Source organism: Sarcophilus harrisii, chromosome 2, assembly GCF_902635505.1.
Source record: "Sarcophilus harrisii chromosome 2, mSarHar1.11, whole genome shotgun sequence".
In the NCBI taxonomy this organism is placed as follows: domain Eukaryota; kingdom Metazoa; phylum Chordata; class Mammalia; order Dasyuromorphia; family Dasyuridae; genus Sarcophilus; species Sarcophilus harrisii.
Genome location: NC_045427.1, coordinates 617,103,749 through 617,119,223, shown reverse-complemented (window position 1 = coordinate 617,119,223; position 15,475 = coordinate 617,103,749). Strand labels below are relative to the sequence as shown.

At 46.0% G+C, this 15,475-nt stretch overlaps 1 protein-coding gene across 1 annotated transcript in view; it reads left to right on the top strand.

Moving 5' to 3' along the window:
• The window catches only part of LMAN1L (lectin, mannose binding 1 like), a 42,514-nt gene extending 30,391 nt beyond the window's left edge, over positions 1-12,123 (top strand). The window contains exons 9-12 of the mRNA XM_031949375.1: positions 183-367; positions 2,732-2,799; positions 8,007-8,139; positions 12,112-12,123. Of these exons, the coding sequence (XP_031805235.1) occupies positions 183-367; positions 2,732-2,799; positions 8,007-8,139; positions 12,112-12,123 (398 nt within the window). The remainder of the gene's footprint in view (positions 1-182; positions 368-2,731; positions 2,800-8,006; positions 8,140-12,111) is intronic.
• Positions 12,124-15,475: the final 3,352 nt, after the last annotated feature.

The window sequence follows — 15,475 nt, the reverse complement described above, 5'->3', positions numbered from 1 at the left end:
AAGGGTTGGGAACACTACCTGGGAGAGACAGCCAGGAACCCCAGGGAGAGATCAGGGATTGGGACCATGAACAAGTCAATCCATCCCTAGAAGGCCAAGCAGCCAGAGACTCAGACCACATGATTTCCCTTACCCCCCACTCCCAGAAGTACTCCCCAACTGACTCCCCATGTACTCTCCTTGCCCAGAAGAAGGGTATCTTGACCTAGAACCAACTCTCAAGAGACACAGCCAGGTCCTGACGGAGCTCCAGGACCTGTCAGGGAAGGTGACTCAGACTGTGGGACAGTGGAGGGGTCAGATGCAGTCCTTGAGACACTTGGGCAAGGAGAAGCTGGAGACTGATGGAGCCCCGGCAAATGGCTGGGTGAGTGACTGCCTCCAGCAGGCACCCCAAATTCATCAAGGGAAGAAGGAGGGGGATTCAAAAGTCTATCTCTCTTTGTAGTCGGGGGGTGGGGGGCTGGGGGGTGGGGAGGTGGGGGGGGGGTGGGAGACCTTTGAGAATATGCAGGAGTGGATAAAATAACTATGCTCCCGTGACTCTGCAGGGCAGGGCTGAGAGTGAGTGGTGCAGTGGAGAATTATTGGAGGGAAGGGAAAGGAAAGGATTAATTTATAGGGTTCAGCAATAATAATGACAATGGTGTTAATGATAGTAATGCTCTAGGGAGTGGAGAAATGACTAATCCTTCACATTTATAGCTCGTTTTACAATTTACAAAATGCTTCCTTCCCTCTTGCCAGTCTTGTGAGTTAGGTCATGTACAAATTGTTAGTCTTATTTGATAGATAGATAATTTGTAGATATAGAGATTTTATAGAGAAACTGATGAGGGAATGAGATGCAAGGGGTAGGGGAGCACTGGATAGGAACTGGAAGGTTTGGGTTTGAATTCCTACTATTTCTGCACCGTGATTTAGGGCAAATCACTAAATGTCTCTGAGTTTTGGTTTCCTCATCTTGAAAATGAGGGCGCTGACGGAGAAGACCTTCTCTAAGGGGACTTCCCCTTCTAAATTCTGTGATGGTTCCTAAAGATTTAGAGAGGTTAAGAGGCATCCCCTAAGTCACACAGACCTCGTACCAGAATCCATTTGTCTGTTCAGTGACCTTCCCATTCACTACTCCATACAGAGTAAAAGGAAAGTAAGATTACCAAATGAAAAAAGGGGCACCATTAGTGATAGGCCAGGAGTCAAGAAGCCTGAGATCAAATGCAGAACCAGACATTTACTGACTGTATGACCCTGAGCAAACCACCGTTTAGCTCAGCCCTCGACTGTAAAATGGGGATAATAATAGCATCTATTTACCATGATGGTTGTGAGGCTCAAATGAGAAATAGGAATAGTGCTTTGAGAACCTTAAAGTACTGTGTAAATGCCAGCTATTAAAAGCAGGAATAGATTCTTGCAGAGCCAGTGAAATAAATGCATTTGTGAATGGATTTAGCCAGGGTTGGGAGAGGCCGAGGGACTAAAAATGCCCATTTCTTGGGCTCAGGCTTACCATCTGATGACAGGAATAGAACTGGGGCTAATTCACACACCGCTTTGCGTGTGATTGGCGTATCACCTGATTAATGCCCAGATGCCCAGAAATCCTCCCAGCCCCAGCTTCTTTCATCTGCCAGTATCAAGCCCACAGCAAATCCTTGGCTGTCAAAACCAGTATGCCGAGCCTGGGAAAAGGAACAGACAGGCCGGCTCTGCTCAGGTGTGCCCAGCTGGGCTGGATCTCCAAGAGTAGAGCTAGGATTGGGAGTTTTGCTGAGCTCTGATGGCAGATGACTTTAAGCTTCATAATCCCTTGAGCTAAAGCTGCTTATGCTGGGAATGATTGGGAGAAGAAAGAGATCTGAAGGGAGGAGGCTAGGTTTGGGGTGGGGCAAGAGTGGGGAAAAATCCCTAAAAATTTTTCTCTTGGGATGAGGGTCACTGAATGCTGCAGGTCTGATCTCCAGACCCCCACAGAGCATAGCAGAGGGGCATTTTGGTCTCCAAGGTCACACAGTTAGGCAGGAACCTTGGATAAGCTCACTGATGCTAAAACCAGGGTTCTTTCCCAGGGTATGATGGGGCAAGCCATTGGTCAAGAAGTTCTAACCTGTCTAAATTAAGATCAGGGATAGGTCCATATAATCATGTATTCTACAAGGCAGAAAAGATAGCTGTTATCCTGAGGAGTGAGCTGTCTAAACAATGGCCCGATTGGCCTCCTCTCAGCAAGGGCCCTAGGGTAAAAAACTGTGAAAGGAGGCAGAGAAATGAGCAGATACAGTCCCCATTCTCAAGGTACCCCTGGAATGATAGGGATGGTACAACCTATTCTCATACAGCTTCTGTATGTTCTCATCTGAGCCACTCAACAATCCTATATAATGAGTATTATTATTCCCATTTCACAAATGAGGAAACTGAGGAACTCAGAGATGAAAAGGCTTGTTCCAAGGAAGTAGGAGAATTCGAACTCAAACCCAGGTCTCCTAATTCTGAATATAGGGACCGAGCTTTAATATATTCAAGAAGCTTTCAAGTGACTGGATCATACAAACAAGGTTAACTGGGGAAGACTCCCTGGAAGTGAGCTTGGAACAGAGTTTTGAAAGAATAATTTGGGACTCCAAGGGTTCAGTTGGCTATGACTAGCTAGGATGTAGCCCTAGGGAAAGGGTCATCCCTCATCCTCAGGCCATTTCACTGAATGCCCCCCCTTTGACTCTTGCAGAATTCTGCCTCTATAAGGGTCCTGCTCCATGGGCAGCAGACTTTGCTTCAGAACATGCAGGAGATGAGGTAAGTGCAGCCCCCCATTCCAGCAGGAAGGAAGTCCAACTCGCTGCAAAAAGGGAAGAGACTGCTGACTGCACAGCATGATTGGGGACTTCTGGCATACCCCTGATCAAAACACTCCCTGCCACTGGATACTCTAACAGAAGGGTTTCGTTCTTTGGGGTTAGGGGACATATCCCTTTAGGAAGGGTCACACATGAATGGTCTAAGTTATTAACACCACAGTGTGAATGAGGTTATCAGAGCATTTCTGAAAATGGGGGTGACTGGAAATACTGACGTGGGCTAGAAAGAGAGGAGTGATTTTGGAACCTAAGATATAGCCCGGGAAAGACAGATCAGGTGGAGGGGTAGGAAGGGGAGAGGAGAGAAAAGAAAGCCTCGACATCCAGAGGAGCAGGCCCTAGATTCAGTAACTTTGGCTGCTGAGATGCTGAAGGGCGAGTCCTTTCCCCCTGACTTCTTGGCAGAATGATTTGGACATCTGGCTTAGGGGAGCGCTTCAGCTGAAAGGAGGCACTTGGGCCATCATGGGGAGCAGAGGGCACAGGCACAGGAGGGATGGCGCATTGTCTGGCAAGGTTGGAGCAGAGGGGTTAGCTCCATCCTGGTACAACCTTATCCTTCCTACCAACTCAGTTGTGTATATAAGCAAAGTTGGCAGTATGCCCCAAAAGCCTCAGTGTAATTTTAAGCCATTAAAGCTAATTGTTTTATGTTAAAGCTAATAGCTATTTAATTAAACTGAAAACTTCACTAGGACTTTGGGGTGCCCCTTATGAGGAGTAATGGGAAAGGAACTACCTCCAGACTTCTCCTTTCTTTACCCACTTGTGACTTTATCTGAAACTCCTACCATCATAATCTTTCCTTTGGATCAGGTCATCCCATCTCCAGAAGAACCCAGTAAAAACATAAATATGAGAAATGGATCCTTAACAAGACAACTGAATGTCCAAATATTATTTATTTCTCCCATGTATATACCTGAATCTGGCTTGTGAGTTCAACCCGTCATTGATGAAAACACAGGAAGGGAGAGGCAGGCTTTTTCTGCTGGATTTCTATAGCAGATTACATATAGGCATCCAGGCCTCTGGCAGCCATCAAGAATACAAGATCCTGCTTTGTTTGTGGTCCTCCTTAAACAAGGTGAAGCCTCCACGACACAAAGTACATTAACATGAAACAAGCTTCTGTAATAGCTGCCGTGGAGGAAGTAATTCTTCAGCTGTCCACTGCCCAAAGCATCGACATCAAATGAGCTGTCCACCAAGAGGATGTGGGTACTGAAGGCATCTGCCAGTGTCTGGAAAACATCACTGATAGGCAGCTTATCCAAATGGTCTTCTCTGCTGGTAATGTTCTCATTCTGTTGAGTCCCAGAACATGGTCAGAGAAAAAAAGAGAAAGAGAGAGAGAGAGACAGAGAGACAGAGAGAGAGAGAGAGAGAGAGAGAGAGAGAGAGAGAGAGAGAGAGAGAGAGACAGAGAGAGACAGAACAAAGAGACAGGGGGGGAGAGAGACAGAGGGAGGGATGGAGGAAGGAAGGAAGAGAAAAAGACAGAGGCAGAGACAGAGAGAAAACAAAGTGGATGAAAAGCTCATAGTAACTACCCTCAAACATGCAACTGGATGGGCAGCCTACACTTGCACCAACTGGGAAGCATTACAGAGCTCCTTCCTCACAGCCCTGTGAGATCTGGCTGCAAATGCACTGTGAGCCTAACAACCATTTTCACTTTAGAGAAGGGCACCAAACTTAAAAAAAAATGAAGTGGTTCCTGGGTTAGATCAGATGGTAGAGGTGAAAACCAGCCCTTCCCCTCCAGGGGAAAAGACTTGTCCAAAGTGAGTAGACGGGTGAGTTGCAGGGCAGCTTCTCGGTGGTCTGACTCCTTCCTCCCGGCCTCATGCACCACATGGCCCCAGTACCTCTGATCTAGGTTCAGTCTATGTAATGAGGTAATGGAGTCCTTGGGTATAAAGGGGTATGGGAGAAGCTGGAGGGAGGGCAGCACAGGCTGAGAAAACCCCAAGGTGGAGAGCCCGGCCCCAGAAGGGCCGACGAGGGAGCACAAATGGAAGTCCTGGGGAGGCTGGGGATGGGTAACATAAGGGCTCTCAGTGTCCTGAGGCAGGGCTTTCAGGTATAACTTCCCCTGCCTTTCTGCCTCCTGCCTTCTATATGAGACCCCGTTTGGGGAGGGGTCTCCTCTCCCCCCATTCTTCACGTGGCAGCAGCACAAAAGGCCAGGAGAGTATGTTCCGACCTCACTCCCAGATGCACCCAGTCATGTGCACTTCCTCCACCCCCTGTCCCCTCTCTAGTTGCCTGATTCCAGGTAACCTCCTGCTCCCCACATCTCCCCAGCTGAGCTAGGTATCTGGCAGCTGGGGTCCTTGAGCCGGGAGGACGACACAGGGGCATTTGTAGCCACACACGGCGCTCTCCCGTCCCCAAACCTGGAGCCAACTGTTTCCCTGTGGACAGTGATCCCCAGATGTAGGGAGAGAGCTCCTGCCAGGGTCCGGGCTGGGCACGGAGGCCCAGAACCCAGGGATTCCCCATCCCAGGCTCTGATGCCTGAGGGTCTCTGGGAAATGTCAGGCTGACTGCTCTCCTTGCCTCCGTGTGGCAGGCAAGGAGGGAGGGGGCAGCGTGCGGGTAGGCAGTACGTGCCAGATGGCACAGGGGAAGCCTGGTAAAGGGAGAGGGAGGGGGGAGGGGGACGCATCCAGGTTTGGGGGAAGGGCACACCGACCAGGTGGGATGAGGTAGGTGCTGAACACAGGGTGGGGAGAGGCCGCTGCGCAGGGCCCTAGAAAAAGTCTTCCCCAAAACCAAGCTTCCCCAGGGGCCGGTGAGAGAATTTAGGGCCCCTCTCCCATGGTCAAACCGCTCCTATGTGCATGAAACAAGCCCGAAAGGCACCTCACACCCCGCAAGTCCCCTTCTCTTGCCACGGACCGCACTTACTCAGTCTCTCCAGAGCTTGGCGAGCAGAACAGGCACAGGATTGGAGCTGAGCCCGGGATCATAGACTCGTTGCCCCGGAAAGCCTCAGAGCAAAAGCAGCGGGGACCCCGAGGGGGCAGAGCTGGACTAAATGACATTGGTTCCGGGGACATCAGGCAGTGTGGGGCAACTGACTAGGCCGACTTCCTGAAACTCTTGAGTTTAAACAAATTAAATATAAATTTAAACTCAGTTTTTGAAAATGATACATTGTTTTTGCCTTATCCACACATCCCAATATACTTCCTTCCTTCCCTCTCCCAGAGAGTCAGTCCTTCTAACAAAGGAGGAAGAAGAGGAAGGAGGCAGTGTTATTTGTAGCATCCCACACCCAGAGTCCCTCCCCTTCTCGTACCCTTTCTTTGGGTCTGACCTCCACCATTATTCCATTCTTCAGTGGAGCAGGAATTCTTCCTCTGACTCACGCTGGGAGACGGAGCCCACGGAACCCCCATTTCGGGACGCAGCCCATGCAGGGATCGGTGTGGCCAAGAACTGTCCTGAGAAAGGATGGCCCTTTAACTCTTTTCAGGCCCGTCTGACTGTCACCTTGAGGTTTCCCTGGCAAGGCTATGGGGGCAGTTTGCCGATTCCTTCTCCAGGGCATTTTACAGAAGAGGAAACTGAGGCTTAAGCGGTTTGCCCGCGGAGACGGCCTCGAACTCCGGAAGTCTGAGCCCAGAGCTGGCGCATCACAGCATCCCCCAGTGGCCCCGGGGGCCCACAAGCGCCGGTGAGATTTCCAAGGCGCGTCACCAGCTTGGCCGGGGGAGAATGGGGGTTTTTGATCGCAAGACCGATAACTCCTTTCCCTGTCACAACCCCACGATCACAGTATTGGAATGAGCCCAGAGTCAGGAGAACCAGCTTATCTTAATAGTCCCTAGGTGGTGCCATAGCGGATACGCATCTTCCCAAGTTCAAATTCTACCTCAGACACCAGCTGGGTGACTGTGGGCAACTCTCTTCGGCCCCTTTGCCTCAGCTCCTCATCTGTAAAAAAAATACCAGAGAAGGAAAAAGCAGAGCAGCCCAGTGTCTTTGTTAAAAACTCAGATTGGCTAAGATGACAGGAAAAAATAACGACGAATGTTGGAGGGGATGCGGGAAAACTGGGACACTGATGCATTGTTGGTGGAGTTGTGAACGAATCCAACCATTCTGGAGAGTAGTTTGGAGCTATGCTCAAAAAGTTATCAAACTGTGCATACCCTTTGATCCAGCAGTGTTTCTATGGGGCTTATACCCCAAAGAGATACTAAAGAAGGGAAAGGGACCTGTATGTGCACGAATGTTTGTGGCAGCCCTTTTTGTAGTGGCCAGAAACTGGAAACTGAGTGGATGCCCATCAATTGGAGAATGGCTGAGTAAATTGTGGTATATGAATGTTATGGAATATTATTGTTCTGTAAGAAATGAGCAGCAGGAGGAATACAGAGAGGCCTGGAGAGACTTAACATGAACTGATGCTGAGCAAAATGAGCAGAATCAGGAGATCATTATGTACATCAACAATGATACTGTATGAAGATGTGTTCTGATGGAAGTGGATTTCTTCAACAAAGAGACCTAACTCAGCTTCAATTGATCAATGTTGGACAGAAGCAGCTACACCCAAAGAAAGAACACTGGGAAATGAATGTAAACTGTTTGCATTCTTGTTTTTCTTCCAGGGTTATTTTTACCTTCTGAATCCAGTTCTTCCTGTGCAACAAGAGAACTGTTCGGTTCTGCACACATACATTGTATCTAGGATATACTACGACATATTTAACATGTATAGCACTGCTTGTCATCTGGGGGGGGAGTGTGGAGGAAGGGAGGGGAAAAGTCGGAACAGAAGTGAGTGCAAGAGATAATGTTGTAAAAAATTACCCTGGCATGGGCTCTATCAATAAAAAGTTACAAAAAAAAAAAACTCAGATGGGTCACATCAGGACGTGACTAAAAGCCAACTTAGCCACAGCAACAACCGAAGGCAATTGATTTGCTTTCTTTGAACTCCAAGTTCCTCCCTTACGATGAAGAAGAGGTCTCCCCCTTAGGCCATCTGTGGTCTAAGGCCAATGGGAGACTAAGGCGGAGAACCTCCAGGCCATGGTGAGCCCTCTCCATCTGCCCCCTCCCCTTCTCCGTGGAGAAGGCCTGGGAATAAGCCAGCTCCTCTCTGCTTTCCCCCCTTGGATACAGGGCTGCCGCCGCCAGCATCGCCTCCAGGGCCAAAGCCGTGGCCCTGCCTGTGGGCACAGAGCATCACTTCCAGGAGCTGCACCAGACTATAGCCCTGCTGCAAAGAGATGTAGAAAGCTTGCTTCTCCTGCCAGTGAGAGGGGGTCCTGGAGGGTGGGGTGGGAACAGGGGTGGGATAGACTCTGGATCACCCCCTCCCTCCTCTGATTCTCCCCATCACACTTTCCCAATCCAAATTCCCTGAGAATATTAGTGTGTGCTTGGAGCCAGCCTCCTCCCCCTTCTTTCCTGTCTGGCTCTGTCTTTCCTCCTGTGTGTGTGTGTGTATTTCTGTACCCACTGTGTTTGTGGGCATCTGCATCCCTTCCTGACTTCATCTGTCGGCTCTATGGTTACTTTCTCCTAGGTTTTAACCTGTTTCTGAGTGTCTGCACAGTGCTTTTCCTCCCTTTCACCTCAGTCTTTGTTGACCTTTTTTCTGAGGATCTATTTCCACTTCTCTGCATACTTTCTCTGCCTCACATTGCATCTATTTCCTCATCTCTGGATATTCTTCTGTTTTTCTCTCCCTCTTCCTGTCTTTTCCTCTCTTTGCTCTATCTCTATATGTCTCCTTCTCCCTCTCTCTCCTAATGTCCTTTACCCCTATCTAATTATCTCCCATTTCTTTCTGTCTCTGTGTCACACACACACACACACACACACACACACACACACCCCTGTTGCCTCTCTGTTTCTGTCAGTCACACACATCTGTCTCTGTCTCTTTCAATCCATCTCTCTCCCTTTCTATTTCTTTTTGTCTCAGTCTCACTGAGATTCCTCCTCTTTCCCCTCTGGCTTCCTTTTTCTCTCTTCTCTTTCTCTGTCTCTTTATTTTCTCCTTCATGTTCCCAGGTCCCCAGGCTGTCCCAAACATTCCCATGAAGCCCTGCTTCTCCCATAGACACTGGAGACTGGCAAGAAGGCTTTTTAACCTGATCACAATCACTTGGTAGAGACCAGGTTTTTACCTCAGATTTGGGATAGGATTTCCCAAGTCACAGAGGCACAGATCTCCTTCCCACAGGAACCCTTCCTTGTTCCTACTTCTGGGTCCTTATTAAGGAACTGAGAATAAATTTTCAATTTCTCCCTTGCAGAAACATGCAGCCAAGGGCCCCTGTTCCCATGCCGGGCCGCGGAGGGTTCTGTGTCTGTCCCGTGGCATCTTTCTGCTCTTTCTCCTGCTCCAAACTGGCTGTGCCTTTTACTGTCTGCTCTTCAGGTGGGTGATAATGACTCCTGTTTCTACAGAGCAGACTCATCTTCAGGAAAACAAAACTCATCAAATCTTCAGAAAACCCTTTTGAAAACAGGCATTGTACAAATAGGGGTTTTGAGACCCAGTCAGTAATTTCCCCAAACTTACATAAAACCCCTAATTCTCAAGGTATTTTATAACAGACAATAGGCATTTATTAGGAATATGCTATGTACCGAGCACTGGGCTTAATTCCAGGGATACGAAGAAAGGGTCTCAAGAAGCTACACAATTAATGGAAGAGACAATATTTAAACATCCAAGCACAAACAAGCAATACACCGGATAAATTGGGAGACAGTCGGAGAGGGAAGAAACTGGCATTCAGAGGGATCAAGATAAGCTTCTAGTACAAGGTGGGATTTTAGCTGGGACTTGAAGGAAGCCAAGAGGCTCAGATGGGATGGGAAAGTGTGCCAGGCATGAGAACAAAGATAAACAAAGTAAAGACGCTTCAAATCCCTGGATTTCAGAATCAGAATTAGGTTAAGGACTGGAAAGATAGGAGGCAGCCCTCTTGTGAACGGGAAGGAATAAGCATTTATTAAGCACCTATCATGTGCCACACACTGTGCTAAGCATTTTCCAAGTATATCATCAGATGTCTAAAAAAGGATTTTATATTTGATTCTAGAGGTAATAGGAAAGTAGTGGAATTTATTGAATGGGGAGCAGGGTAGGGAAAGTATGGGACACTATGGTTAGACCACAAGAGGAACTATATAGCAGAAGCTATATCCTTCTTTTTATTTTCCCAAATACATGTAAAAATAGTTTTCAACATTCACCCCTGCAAAACTTTGGGTTCCAAATTTTTCTCCCTCCTTTCCCTCCCCATCCCTCACCCCTGGACAGCAAGCAATCCAATATAGGTTAAAAATTGTCCCATTCTTTTGACCTTAGCCTGATTGCCCAATTGGGGTGCTCATGATTTAACAAGTCACAGATTCATAAAATCATGTTATTGTTGTTCAATCATTCAATCCTGTCCAATTCTTCGTGATCCTGTGAACTATAAAACATGCTGGTACGCTCCATGGGGTTTTCTTGGCAAAGTTACTGAATTGGTTTGCCATTTCCTTCTCCAGGGACTTATCCAGGGTCATACAGCTGGAAAATGTCTAAGGCTATATTTAAATTCATGTCTTCCTGACTCTGGGCCCAGCTCTCCATCCATTGAGCAATCTCTTCATCGAATCATAGATTCTCAGAACTTAAAGATACCTTAAAGGTCCTCTCATTCAGTTCTCAACTAAACTAGCCATCCTCCTGAATCCCCTCAGATAAGCAGTCAGTCATCACACCTTCACTTGAACATATCTAGTGACAAGGAACTCACCACCTACCCAGGAATTCTGATTTATGATATATCTAGGTCTGGATTAGACCAAACAAAAAGTTCCCATGGAGTGGTCTCATTATCCAAATCAGAGCTGCCTCATTTCCCTTGTGCTGAGACCAATGCCCATAATTTTCTCTAATTATAACTTCAAATAGTGAGAATTCAAATACATCCTACCACTTCAAGGAATTAATTATTCACATTACTCGAGACCTGACTACAGCTCTACCATTGATGAGTATTTCCTTTATAAACTAGCTCTTTATCTGGGCTGCCTCTCAAGAAGCCCCTAAGTCTCTGGTCTCCGGGCCAATTGAACTCTCTCCAGTTCTTTAAACCAGTCTTTGTGTATTATGGTCTCTGGTTCTCGCCCCACCTGACTGCTCTCTTCTGATCCTGCTTCTCAGAGGGTGATCCTGAATAGGTTTCCTCCCAAACTGAGAAAAGGGTATGTTTGCAAGAAATGGGAATATAGAAAATCACAGGAATGGAAAAAAAAAAACCCAATTTCTGAAGTGTTTTAAACTATTGATTCTAATTAGAAAATGAAAGAGCACAGACAGGTTCTTAACAATAACCTTTTTTCATTACATGAGGGTAAGGTGAGGACATGGCAGCATTTCCAAACTCACCCCTGCTCTCAGATGAGATCAGGGAGATTCAGCTCAGGTCAACAAATATTTGCAGAGTGTCTGTGTGCCCAGCCCTGTCTTTGTGCTTGAGAGAAGCCAGAAGAGGACGAAGACACAGATCTTAGGAAGTTCTAAAGCTGGCTTGAGATGGGATCAAAAGGGGATTAGACTTGGAATCTGATCACCCAGGCTCCAGTACCTGTGTGCCTACTGTGTGACCTTGCTCAAGTGATTTCTGAACCTCAGTTTCCTCATCTGTACAATAAGAACAATACTTGTGCTGTCTACTTTATGCCATTGTTATGCTTTGTCAACTGTAAAGCATGGAGAACGTGAGGTTTAATGTAGCCTTGGAAAAGTGGAGAAAAGGCAGAGGCCATCCGAGAGCTTTCTGTTCCATGATCAAAGACACAGACACAGAAATAAGCATTTTATGTGCCAAAAAGTATGAGGTTCTGCCCACGGTTGGATGATGATGCACGTTGGGATAAAAAATAAGGTGGGAAATATTAGCTCAAGCCACTTTGGGCAAGGGCCTTGAATGTCAGTCTTGGGAAAAAGAAACTGGATTGGTGTATTAGACAATAAAGAGTCGCTGTGGGTTCCCAAACAGAAGAATGGTATGTGATTAAAATTGTTCATTGGAGTAGAGAAGGGTCTGTGGGGTATAAGGGAGAGATGGGGGCTTCGTGGATTTAGAACTGGATTGGAACAGATCTAGAACTGAATGGAAGGTCAGAGGCCATCGAGTCCAACGTGGTTTGGAGGAGGCAGAGGCTGCAGCCAGCCAGAGTAATTTCTCTTTTTGTGTTCTGTCTTTGTTCACAGGTGGGAGACTGACAGGAATGTCAGGGGATGCTTTTCCAAGAGTTCCCTTGTTGTAGCCCTTGGCTCAAAACAGCTGTTCGGGAGCCTCAGCAGAGCACCGAGACAGGACTCCCCGACCCCAAGAACCTGCCCCTAAACTCCCCACCTCAGTCAAACAGGCAAAGAGTCCCTAATTTGGCTAGGTATGCTCCAGCCTTTCTTTCAATATGTTCTCCCTCCTTACTGTTTTCTTCCTGGGCATGTTTCCTTGGAAGACTAATTCAGGATGAACCTCTGCTACATTAAAAGCATCTGGTGGGGGTTTTTTCTTCCTTTGCCTCTCCTCCATCTATCACCCTTCTTTCCTGTAGCATCTTCCTTGCTGTGGTCTGATTATCACTGAAGGCTGTCACCCCCTCTCAGTTCCTGCCTTGCCAAATGTGACCCGAGGCTATCGACAATAGGAGAGATGGGCAAAAAGAGATGGGGGAGAATGACTTTCCAGAAAAATAGTCTATTCTGTGCATTTAACTCCTAGACCCTTGGAAAGAAAGCAAAACATAGATATTGACAAATCTACTTAAGAATGAGACCCAAGAAATTCCCCCAAGCCATGACCCTCCCAAATGGATAAAAATGACCAGTCAAGAAGCTTAGAACAGAGCTGCAATCCATTGGTCTTCTCCAGCTCAACCATTTAATAATAATAAATACCAAGCGTAGCTTGTCTGTGCGCCGTGACTTAAAATTTATCCAACACTATCACATTCCTTATCTTATTGATCTTTGAAGGAACCCTGACCAATATACAGGGAAGAGATTTTTATTTTACTTTGCAGATGAGGGAAACAAGTGTAAGAAATATATTAATATGATCCTGTCACATAAGATCATAGATTTGGGTCTAGAAAGAACCTTGGGGTAATCTAATCCAGTCTGAAGTTAACTTGCTGTGATCCAGGGGCTAAATGACTTGCCCATGATCACACAAATTGTAAATGGCAGAGCTGGGATCTGAAGCAAGGTTCTCTGCAAATCCAGATCAGCACTCTTTCCGCTACAATTCAGCACTTCATGTAAGGGAAGCAGTATGCGCCAGGTCATGTGCAAGATCACATAACATCTCCCATTGTCTTGGTGTTTTACCCATCTTCTCCATCTCATCCGACCTGGAAGTATTCCTGTGACACTGAAAGGGGAGAGATGGTTACACCCATTTTATTGGGGATATTTGAGGGAGGGAGAAGTGGTTTGTCCACAGTCAAGGTTATCCAATTGATACATAGACTAAACATAGACAGCCTAGATTAGAACCCTAACCTCCTGACTCCTGGGACATTTCTCTTGGGAGTATATTGTCTTATCAATTCACCTCCCATTATTCAGTGCACTGCTATTATCTTAGAGATATGGCTCTTTGTTTTTATGGGGAGGTTTATAAATGGATACATTTTATTTTTACACTATTAATGTTTCCTAAGAAACACCTGATTAACCCTTCCTACGATGCATGATTTCTTGAAAACAGTTAATCAATTGTTAATAGAAAAGAATCTTGTGTCCTTGAGTTGGCAGTGATACCAACACTGACCATTTTTGGCAAGTGTTTTGGGTGCCTTGCCTGGCTAACTTTATTTAAACTGTTCACGTAGTCATTGGAGGAACATCTCCTTATGAACTCTCTGTCTGGGGTCCAAATGGACCTTGGCAGATAATGAAATTTAACTCCCTGTCTCCTTATACAATTATGCCCAAGACATCCCAAAGCAGCTAGGTGGTACAGTGGTTAGAGCACTGGGCCTCGAGTCAGAAAGATTCGAGTTCAAATCCAACTTTATACACTTTGTAGGCTTGTTATTCAACCCTGTTTGCCTCAGTTTACTTATCTGTAAAATGAATTAGAGAAGGAAATGGCAACCCACTTCAATATCTCTGCCAAGATACCCTCAATTGAGGTCACAGAGTCAGCCATCACTGAAATAATTGAACAAAACATTCCACACAAACAAGTGAAAGAACTTTTGAATAAAATACAGGATAATACAGTAACGATAAAACAAGAGTTGATATCAAAGGACCAGGGTTTAAATCTGGTTCTGCTCTTTACTTGTTCCTTATTTCTCTGAGGTCTGAATTCCCTCATCTGTAAAATGGCTCAGGGGACAGGAGTTGCTTGCCTAAGGTCTTTTATAAATCTATAATCACATAAAAAAGGAACCATTTTTCTGGGACTGGTTCTAGTGTTTGGAACCTGGCAAGAACTCCTTCTTTTTATCTACAATCCTTATGGTTTAATCCTTATTTCCTGATATGCCATCATCTGTATAGCCAGATGTTAATATGGTTCTAGAGAGGTGGAAGAGCAGCATTGGGATAATAATGAGGAAGCGAGTCCCTTTGCAGAGCAGCTGGTGGAGAAGCAGATTGGGGAAAGCTATACTAGTGATTGGAAAGGTTAACAATTGGATCTTCTCGATCCTTCCTATTACTGACCCTGCCTCATTCTCCCTTTGCTACTCTGTGAGGTCCTTGTCTATCACTACCCTCATCTAAAGGTCTATGGAGAAAGGGATTAAAAAAAGGTGTCAGAATTAGGAAGATCTGGGCTGGATTTGTGCTCCATGAACTCTGACCTGAGCTGTGAGTTCCAGATTTGCCAGGAAACCTAAACTCTTGACTCTAGGATCTCTTAGACTCAAAGCTGGACTGGGTTGGACTCTGCAAGCTCTGTCCTCTCCCCCACTAACCATATCCCCAAATGAATGATATCTGGACTGGGCTGAGTGAAGCACTGAGGATCTGGATTGGACTCTGAAAGTTTCATTCGACACACCTTTATTAAGCAAATACTGTATGCAGAGCAGTGCTCTAGGCAAAGGAAGAGTTTTAAAGTTTATATAAGATGTAGTCTTTGTTTGTAGTGTTTGTTCTCATTCATGAAACTTCCAGTCATGTGGCACATAAGCAACTATAATATGATATAATTTATGGCAAGTAAGTGAGAGCTGTAGACAAAATGCTATCAATATCAGGGGAAGAGTGGAAAGCTTATTTATCAATCCAGCAATCAAGGAAACTTCATGTAGGAGAGGTCTTTTTTTTTTTTTTTTTTTGCTGTCTAGAGTTATTTTTTTCAACATTTAATTTTTATAAGATTTCAAGTTCCAAATTTTTCCCCTTCCCCTGGGACAAGTCATATGATATAGGTTATACATGTGCAATCATGTAAAACATTGTAGAAATGTCATTTGAATTGAGCTTTGAAGGCTTATGGCCTTTGGGCTCTAGGCTGGTTGGTTATGAGTCATTTCTAGGCTGAGGTCTCTAGGTCGAACTTCACTCTGGTCTGCCAGCTCTGTGATTTAGATCCTGGGCTAGAACGGGC